Source organism: Dysidea avara, chromosome 7, assembly GCF_963678975.1.
Source record: "Dysidea avara chromosome 7, odDysAvar1.4, whole genome shotgun sequence".
Lineage (NCBI taxonomy): Eukaryota > Metazoa > Porifera > Demospongiae > Dictyoceratida > Dysideidae > Dysidea > Dysidea avara.
This window is the reverse complement of record NC_089278.1, coordinates 3055275-3065185: the sequence shown is the minus strand read 5'-3', so window position 1 is coordinate 3065185 and position 9911 is coordinate 3055275. Positions and strand designations below refer to the sequence as shown.

The window sequence follows — 9911 nt, the reverse complement described above, 5'->3', positions numbered from 1 at the left end:
TTCTTACTGAATTACAATCGACTCATCAAGCAAGATCACAAAGATAATCACCACAAGGCTAAAAACAACCAATATTAAGACAATTTACTGTGCAAATGATACAGTATTAGTTTTGCATGTACACTGTCACAGTAAAACAGGTCAATGCACACCTATTTGTAATGAATGTGACCAAAATATGAAAATTTGTTTGTTTTAAATTTTTCTGCCCTTGGAGCACTCAATTAGCCACTGCAGTGTGATATCTAATAGAGAGATAAGACATACACACTATTACAATCATGGTCACAGTTCTAATATCTATAAGACACATTGCCACAAGTACTAAACTCAAATTAGATATATTGTAAAGAATTACAGCCAGTCACACACAAACACCTTAGTCACCAGGGTTGGTAGAGCAATACTACAGAGAGGTCTCAAATAAGTCTTGTAACTGGTCTACTTTTTGCATTTTTCTATGCATACTTGCAAAACAGTTGTTCATGGTCGTGACATATCAATACATCACGTTTTTATTACAATGTTTTCGGTACATATTCTCTATACTACAATACTCGGGTGACCCCAGCCTTGTCTAACAGAATTTACATTATGGGCCATACAGTGAAAGAAATTTACTACCTGAATATTTATATTCTGAATTACACAAATGACTATAACTCTGTAACCAAGAGATTTTTTGATTGTAGCAACAGCACACTGATACTGAGGAAATATCAATAGTTGTGAAAAGCATCAACATAGGCCACATTCATCTGACTCTGGAATAAATATAGGTTAGGAATCCAGACTGAGGTTCTTCATGGATTTAGAAACCAAGGGTGTGGTTCCTAACCAACTTAGAACATGGCTCAGCATTTAATTTTACCACATTATGTTTTTTGAAACCCACAATCAAAAACAAATGTCAAACCTATCACATTTTGCTAAATACTACACTCCTAGCAGGTTCCTAACCAACTCAAGGAGGTTTCTTAGTGATAATATTAGAGACCTCATTCAATATCAAAGATCAAAGCATGCTATGCGTGCCATGTTCTAATACGTGTTTTGACCTGTCACTTCAAATATACTATAGTTCAAAATTGTTTCACCACTATGACATGCTGATTTTCCAACAACAGCTTTCATGAAATATAAACTAGGCTACTGCAATGTGCAATGGACCCTTACTGTAGGTTAGTACATTGATTTTGCACAATTTTATTGCATCACTGTTCTTAAAACTTTGTGGTAGAAAATTCTGCTGGGATTGCAGGGAATAGCAGCGACGTTAAGCCTTAGAAAACAGTTCTTGTATGTTCCATGCATTACTAGATATTCATGTAGCACCTGAAGAGGCTAGGTTGGTCACACGTCATAGCCCTATGACGTATTGCTACATGTTATCACACAACCAAACATGGCATTTGAAATTTGCAACATTTCTTATCAAGACATTCATGAGAAGTACGCATAATGTAGTTTAGCTAGAAAGTCCATACAAAGTGTTGGATGGCTGAAAGAAGGGAGAGAGAGCTCTTGGAACTGAGATTTATTGATATCAATTCTTACATTAAAATATTATATATCAATATTCAGGCGTTGGGGTCAAGCTTTTCTTTGAGATCACGAGATGTTTGATGATGTATCCTCTAGTGTAGCACAATTACTACATTCAGTTGTATTTCTTGCCACTACCAGCCAAAAAGGTGGAAAACACAAGTGTTATATAAAAGAACCTCACCAGGATTTCAACATTATAATGGGATTTCAACATAATTATGTGACTTTTTCTGACCAACAGGCCAAAACACACAAGCACAACCTAGAGATCACACACAGCCATCACTTTTCATTGCAGGAGGGGTAGGACAAGCCCACATGAATTGGTAATGGAATTACATAAGATCCTTAGCACTACAAAGGGATTTTTCTACCTTTCTAATCCAGCATGGATGATTGTAGTTTTTTTATGAATGCGGGGACCATTTAAGTAGCGAATTGGTAACTGCCACATGTCATCATTTTGGAACACTGATTTCTTCATTTTTTATTATTTTTCATGAAATTCACACCAGTGTGAAATACAAACACAGTAGAATTCAAATCCTAGTTGAACCTCTGGAGCCATTGATATCTTGTACAGCAATGTTGGCTCACGTGAAATACTTTCAAGCTTGTCTCCCCTGGACTGGAATACCGTAAACTCTAGTTATTAGGCGCATACAGTTATTAGGCGCACATTGCTTGTTAAGCGTATATGAAATACTTGCGCAAAACACTAGTAAAATATCCATAGAACAAGCCAGAAGTGTCACAGCACACTCGATACTTCGCCAGGCACGTGTCTAGCAGATACCACCATCTGTATCAACGATAGCTACACCTGACTTTTCAGGACTGTTGTTTCCTCAATGAAGTAAGCTATTTGACTGAACACTGGTAATAAATCGCTAGAAAAATGTGGTGGGCATGAGCAATACTCGCCTAGTAGAAACCCGTTACAATCACTTATTAAGTGCATGTGCTTAACAAGCGTAGTGTATTTCTCCAAAAATTATAAGCGCATGCATTTAATAACTGGAGTCTACGGTACTGGACTGACATATTTTTGGTTTTGCACATTCTATGATTGAGTTAAGGGCCCTTAGAGAATTGCTACTGTTTGTTAAGCTGCAAGCCATACAGCAATTACTCTGTAAGGCCTATCCGTGGCAAATGATCAACTTGCCAGTTGATAATATCCTGAGAGAGCAAGCTCCAGGGGCAAACCAAGTCTCACGTGGCCAGATCAGTCTTTTAGTGTAGGGGATTATATGCACCCCTCACTGAAAAATTGGTAAGCCTACGTTGAAATGTGGCTCCTCGGCCACTTGTCTATACGGCAAGCTGTGTGTGGATTGAGTCACCGCCTGGCCTGGGATTCTTTTTTCATTCAGCATAGTTTTCAGTTACAGGTTTCTGACTCCCTGCTTCACAGGCTTTCTGTTAGCCTCCTTGCAGGTCCCTAGATGGATAGTTGTCTAATAAAAAAATAAATAAATAAGAAATAGAGGCCAGGCCATGTGAGACTAGCTCACTTATCAAGCTCATGCTCTAAGGATGTCTCAAAGGATATTGTAAAATGGCAACCTAGTTAACTATAGCTGTCACATTTACCAGGGTAAGGTGCATAACAAACAGCAGTGAAATTATTAAAAGACATATTCCACTGCTGACATTCAGCATTTAGTAGTGGGCTACAGTGTCAGTTCAATTAGCAAGACTCAAATACAACCATAGAATGTGCAAAAACTAGTAGTCCAGTCCAGTGACAATTACACATACATGATAATTTATGATTGAAGTTTTTTCTCTGTAGTTTGTGTAACATAGATTTGGTATTATTCTCAAATTGGTCATGAACAAGATTGTGTACACCTGAAATAACAAGACATGACCTGTATAGTAGTAGTGGCAGCTGTGTGGATATAGCTGACCTAAACATGACAGTCAGCTATAACCAAACAGCTTAAAATCTTTAAAAACAAAAGCATAATAAAAGCTCTTCCTGATATGAAGTTGACTGCACAGAATAAAAGCATAACTGACAAGTTTGTGGAAACCTTATTGTAACTAAACACACAAAGACTCACCTATATTTTCCCTCTCTTTGCATGAAACAGAGTAACAACAAATTTCTCTGTCTACAATCGTGTTTAGACTCCTAAAATACAAAACATACAGTTATAAACCCAGAGGTAAAGATATTATAAAATATAAGTTTAAACTCATTAAGGAAACCATTTAAAAATTTAAAACCATTAAGTACCCACTCTTGATCTTTTTAAAAATTTGTTTTTTTTACCCTTGCACTACATTCCATTATCACAAGTTAAAAATCATATCTAGAATTGCTTCAATGTACTCAAACAACCTCAAACAAAGCTATGTGGTACATGTATAATTTCACAACTCACATTCTTTCTATCAATTCCTTTTCTCTCAAAGCATTCGGTAAGTCGACTTTATTACCCAGAACTAGAACCTGAAACCACAACTAATAACATTAACACAACAAAACACACACTGTGTTTTACAGGAATGCCTGCTAACTGTGGTTTCTCTAACAATTGATGTAGTTCGTTCTTTGCTGCTTCTAATTTTTCATGGTCAGCAGCATCTACCATAAAACTGCAGCAACACCAACTAAACAGAATACAGCAAATGTAGTGCTTACACTATCGCTGTGACACCTCTACAATAACGCTCCCACATTGATCTAAATCTTGGCTGTCCTCCAATGTCCCACAACTAAAATTGCGTGTAAATGACATTTTTTTAACAAGGCGTATTAGCACAACCTTTATGGTGACATTTCCTTTGGTGACCTTCCTCATGTTAAACCCAACCGTTGGGATCATGTCTTCGTTGAATTGTCCACTCTACAAACAAAACAATGGTGCGCTTTAAAAAGAACAGCGAAATTATATTACTGACACAGTAATATTACTTCTATAACAAAGCTAGGTACATAAAGGCTATGGCAAATAAAGGCTATGGCAAAATAAAGGGAAGCATAAAAAATGCGGGTGGCCATATCGAGGACGGTAAGGGATGATGCAATTTCTCATACACATAACTTCCTTACAGCTATCACGTTCACAAAAGTAGTCTTGCCACTGTTCTGTAGACCGACCAACGTCAATTCCATCTCCTCCTTCCAGAAGAGGCTTCGGAACCAATCCAGGATTCGCTGGAAGAACCCCAACATTTTAAAGGTCGGGAAAAACTGAGAAAGATAAACAACTACTCTTCTATGAAGCACCTAACGCTCTACTGGTACTTGCAAACTGTTAGACTGGGAAGCACAAAAAGGACTCCTTGACTGTCTTGAGCATTCACGTGACTCTCTATTCACCTTTGAAAGAGAAATTTCGTGATTTCCATACGCGCGGGTGCGTTAATTGTGACACGCCGAGCTGACTTCTATACGCTACCACAATGTGCATGTATTTTATTCATTTTTAAAAAAGCACATTAAACTAAACTAAAATGACAAGTTCTAAAAATCCGAATCTGAGTTCTTTTACTTCCACTTGGCAGTTGGATTGTTTATTGGAGACTTCATAAACTTAGGAGACTCCATGTAGGACTTGATAACTGGCAATGCCTAAAGTGAACCATATTTGAAAAATGTTTAATATAACATTAATGTACTGATTGACTTACCTCAAAGCGTTTGAGAAAAGCCTACAGAGAAGGAAAAGATTGTCTAGTGAAACACCATGACATTACAATACCTTGAGATTTGGAAATTCATCAAGGATAGTTGGTTCAAATGTCACATGTTGGTCCAGTAGTTCATACATCACAAAATCCACAAATGTGATCTAAGGGCAACACACATAACACATACATGTACACTCACAACTGTAAAATATGCTAAGGAAAAGAGAGTACAATGTGGAAGTAAGAAATTGATACCAAGTTGCTGTTTCATTTAATACTGACTGCAGTAAAAAGTTATTTGAAAGAGTAAACCCAATTGTTGTTCAAGGTAGAGTACACACATGCATGCACACACTAACATACAACATGGATAACTTACTCCACCAGCAGCATTCCACTCCCTATCTGCAAGAAAGGCTGAGAATCGTTTCAATTTACCACCTTTGACATCTTTAATGTAGTTATCTCGCAACTCCTGGTTCTGTCTCAAAGGGAAACATTTGAGCTACGCACAAACACTACCTGGCCACTCACAAAGCCTTGATTGTAGCACAGTCGAACAAAACCATTCCTAAAGTCCATTAGCTATGGACAAGATAACTTAAGCTACGTACATACACCAGTGTACACCCTCCTACCTCATTCTCCAGTGTCAATACAGTGGCCCTGTCTTGTTCGGTGGTCCCAGCTGTAATAATAGACACATCAATTATAAAAGTATATAGAGTCAGATCATTAACTTACCCAGTTTGTTCTTCTCACCAATGTACCTCAATATCTGTATGATATCATGTCATCTTGTGTATACAAGTCACACAACTTACTGCATTGCTCTGGGTGATCTTAATGTCTCCATCAATGTAGTAAGGTAACTAACAAATTAATAAGGACAAATTAACCGTCTAGTGCTACTCAATTCATGTAATAATCTCCTCACATTGGGGAATGGCAACCCTAGAGTTTCCTTTACAGAGAACCAGCAACTTCTGTCATAGTCTGGAGCTGAAAGTTGGTGGAACATAAAATATGCTAATACAAAGTCCACTGATGATAACTTACGTCCTCCCGCCTCGTACTGCACATCTTCATAATCCGTCCCAGTGTAGGCCAACAATAACCTAATTGGCTGGGCAAGCTGTACAAGTGTTATTATTATTATTAACCATCAACTTATGATGAACAAGGTGTATACAAAATAAAAGCAAGTGGATCCTCGGACAACATGCGACCGCACAACTGACCGGTAATTGGGTCAGCACGCGGGCATGGCAAGGAAAAGAAAGACTATTTACACACACATACAGAACGTAATAAATTTCACACCCACGGCTTGATTTCTCCTCACCCCTCGTATCTTCCAGTAACCTAGTTTAGCAGGCATCGCTCTTTACAATCAGACAAACAAACTAAAGGCTCTAGAGCACTCACGCTAAAACGTGTGGAACGAATAAATCACGTGATCCGAAATAAGTACGGTGCTGCGGTGGCGCGCTGGTATTACCGGGATAGGGGCCCTAATATGGGTCGCATAACTTAAAACAAGTTCAATGTACATGTGTCAGATTTAGGAGTAAAGGGATATAATATACCTATTCAGATCATCATAGATTCAAACCACAAATCTAATTACGGGCTGCCATATAGCTATCAGAAGACTAATGATAGTCTTTGTAGCTACCACTCACAATGCACTAAGATATAAGGTGTATATACAAAGTCAACTAATTTTTAACTGTCTTCATTGTCCCAGCTACCCTTTCCGGCAGACAACTCACAAGCCGGCACAGTGTCTCTCACGAGGTCTCTCATATGTCTTTTCATAATACACACACCTACAGTGCTCCAGAAAAATGATCATACAGACCACCACATGGTAGGAAAATTAATTTTGAAATATTAGGATAGCGTGTAGTTTATGGGTATACCTTCCCCTATTAGCAGTATGAAACCGCAGGGTTACAGTTTTATAGGTAATGAAAAATGCTTTGAAGCTAATTAATTAAGTGTCTCATAACTACCATCGCTACTCTAAGTAAAGCCTGATCTGCACAATTATGTAACATCATGCACAGTGGATTGCTAGCTACAAAAATTAGCTAACTTATTATAGCTACTCTCGAGCATTAATCGGATGGCTGCAGGTTCGAGGCTGCCCAGGTCCAGTCATGGATTTTTTCTCCTTTTCAAACATACTTTCTGTATCAACTTTAAAACAGGCTGTAGGACCAGGAGTCCTACAGGCCTTCAGCACTTGTGCCGTAAAGTCTTAATAAAGAACAAATACTTATACTTAATAGACTAGAGTCTATCAAAAGCAAACTCTGGGTAGCTGCTGGCATAATATGTGTTGGAAGTCATTCAAAGTTTCGGCTACACCGTTGATCTCACTCCCTTTGAGGAGAAACAGCTTAGGCTAATTTTGACCCTACAGTGCCAATGGCAAAGTGATGTAATCCATTCAATCATCCACTATATTTATTCTTTAGAGCGGTTGACTGCTCTGTTTGAGCAGATCTTTCCATGAACAGCTGAAAGCAGTGTTGCAAGGTTATAAAGTGGTAGCTAGGGTTGTTTCATAAAAAAGCATACTGAACCATTAGTGTCACATGCCACTTTTCTCTTGACATCATGATTAAGAAAGAAGTTGGAAGTTTTTTATCCCCACCCAATGACTAAGAGAAGTGATCTGAATTGAAATAATTCTCAACCTAAGCTATCACACCACATTAAAATCAGTACATTCATTTGTTAAATTTAAAAAATAGAATAAAATATAACAACTCTTCCTTGAGTTCTTTACTTCCACTTAGCATATGGATTGTTTACTGGATTCTTCAAGAAATTAGGGGACTCCATGTAGGATTTGATAGAAGGCAATGCCTATAGTAAAACTTACTTAAAAGATGTATTATATCACTGTACTGACTTACCTCAAAGTGTTTAAGAAAAGCCTACAGAAACGGGAAGGATTGTCTAGTGAAACACCATGACATTACAATACCTTCAGATTTGGAAATTCATCAAGGATAGTTGGTTCAAACATCACATGTTGGTCCAGTAGTTCATACATCACAAAATCCACAAATGTGACCTAGAGGAGACCAAAGACAATTGTTTGTGCGATATCACTTTTTTCCCAACTGAAAGAGAGAGTATATATGGCTTCCTGCGATGTTGTTATACAGGGACACTCAATCGCTACACCACACACCCCCAAATCACAGGTAAGTACATTATATATATATATATATATATATATAATATATATAAACCATGGCTACGAGGTGTATTATATAGTTTATATCAGGCAGAGCACGAGTTAACGGCCCTCAGGCTCGTGCGTTTATATCAGGCAGAGCACGAGTGCACGTTGTATAACTGTTATATGTACCACTCACCTAATAGGTGGGGAGAGTCTCACAAGACAGCTGTAACACTTATAAAGGCCAGGTTTCTAACATCGATTGTGGGTAACCAAGCCGGACGTTGCGATGACGTTCCCCCTGCAGTACTGCAGCCACCTGAGATATTGAAAGCTAGTACGCTATGGGTTATATTACTAACCTGCATTCGCTGTTCGACTCTCATCATATAGTGCTCAGCATGCCAGCGTGCCATATAGACTAAGCACCAGACTAATCGCCATAGTGATTCTCTTGAGCGAAAAAAAGCAGCTAAATAGACGGTTTAAGTAAACAAAACCTAACTAATAAACGATACTAGTCTAATTCTTACTATTCACACTGGCTAAACTCGAATCTGGTGGCATGACAAAACTGGTTACCACAATCGAACGTAAAGGTTAGTATTATTTAGAATATATTTGTTTTATTGAGTTATTGTCGAAGTGGACTACAGTTTAATCTGAGCTAAGATGGCACCAGACTAGTAAGGTGTATAAGTACGTTTATATATATGTAGACTAGAGTTGTGGCCACCCGCGTTGGCTTTTTCGATCGCCATTGGCTGCTTGTAAACATTATACGTATTGGTGACGTTATGGCCCACAATCGACCTTTACATGTCAGGCTATAAAAGAATTCGAGTGATCTGTGAAGTGTCTTTCCACCTATTAGGTGAGGTGTTGTAGTGGTCTTCGCCACCGGCACTTGTGCTATGCTGCACAAAACCGCAGCCAGTGCAATATCTGTATATTGCACTGTGGTCGGTGCATTATAACTTATAATGCACTCGTTGTGGTCTACAAAACCGCAACCAGTGCGTTATAAGTTATAATGCACTCGCTGCGGTCTGCAGCAGTGCAATATACAAATTATGGCACTGGCGGTGCCTTTGAACTGCCCACGCAGAGTGGTTCATTGCACTTATATACACCCCGACTCCGAAGTTAGAGGAAGTTCACTGTTGATAAAGCTGAAGCGAAAACGAGGCGTTTATCAACAGTAAACTTCCGATGACTGAGGAGGAGGGGTGTATATAAGTGCAATACACCGAAGTGAGCCATGGTTCATATGATATATACCATGTTTCAAAATTAATCTGCACTACATTACTTACTAACAACCCATATGCACACAAACCACCTTAAAGTATATACTTATACTTAATTCGCCATAGTTTGGCAAGGTAGACACGCTGGAAACGTTCCTCTCACAATTCAGTTCTCACAATGAAGAATCAAATTGATTGTGGGACTTAGTAAACATATCTCCGTATATCGCCAGGACTTGTCAGTTCATATCAACAAACGTAGG

General features: G+C 38.4%; 3 protein-coding genes across 3 annotated transcripts in view; all 3 read right to left on the bottom strand.

Moving 5' to 3' along the window:
- Window positions 1-59: 59 nt before the first annotated feature.
- On the bottom strand, window positions 60-4906 carry LOC136261705 (ADP-ribosylation factor-like protein 8A). Its single transcript, XM_066055754.1, has 7 exons — window positions 4616-4906; window positions 4329-4409; window positions 4205-4278; window positions 4065-4158; window positions 3945-4012; window positions 3621-3691; window positions 60-245 (listed from the first exon to the last, which is right to left on the bottom strand). The coding sequence occupies exons 1-7, from the start codon at window positions 4736-4738 to the stop codon at window positions 196-198; spliced, it is 561 nt and encodes a 186-aa protein (XP_065911826.1). The 5' UTR covers window positions 4739-4906; the 3' UTR covers window positions 60-195.
- Window positions 4907-4951: 45 nt separating this feature from the next.
- Window positions 4952-6702, bottom strand: LOC136261702 (glutathione S-transferase Mu 3-like). Its single transcript, XM_066055752.1, has 11 exons — window positions 6542-6702; window positions 6256-6331; window positions 6134-6198; window positions 6021-6068; window positions 5941-5974; window positions 5835-5884; window positions 5731-5781; window positions 5576-5677; window positions 5268-5357; window positions 5197-5217; window positions 4952-5137 (listed from the first exon to the last, which is right to left on the bottom strand). The coding sequence occupies exons 1-11, from the start codon at window positions 6575-6577 to the stop codon at window positions 5054-5056; spliced, it is 657 nt and encodes a 218-aa protein (XP_065911824.1). The 5' UTR covers window positions 6578-6702; the 3' UTR covers window positions 4952-5053.
- A 1220-nt stretch (window positions 6703-7922) lies between these two features.
- Window positions 7923-9911, bottom strand: part of LOC136261703 (glutathione S-transferase Mu 4-like) — an 11331-nt gene continuing 9342 nt past the window's right edge. Inside the window, exons 9-11 of the mRNA XM_066055753.1 lie at window positions 8198-8287; window positions 8127-8147; window positions 7923-8076 (exon numbers count right to left, since the gene is read on the bottom strand). Coding sequence (XP_065911825.1) covers window positions 7993-8076; window positions 8127-8147; window positions 8198-8287 — 195 coding nt within the window. The 3' untranslated portion in view covers window positions 7923-7992. The remainder of the gene's footprint in view (window positions 8077-8126; window positions 8148-8197; window positions 8288-9911) is intronic.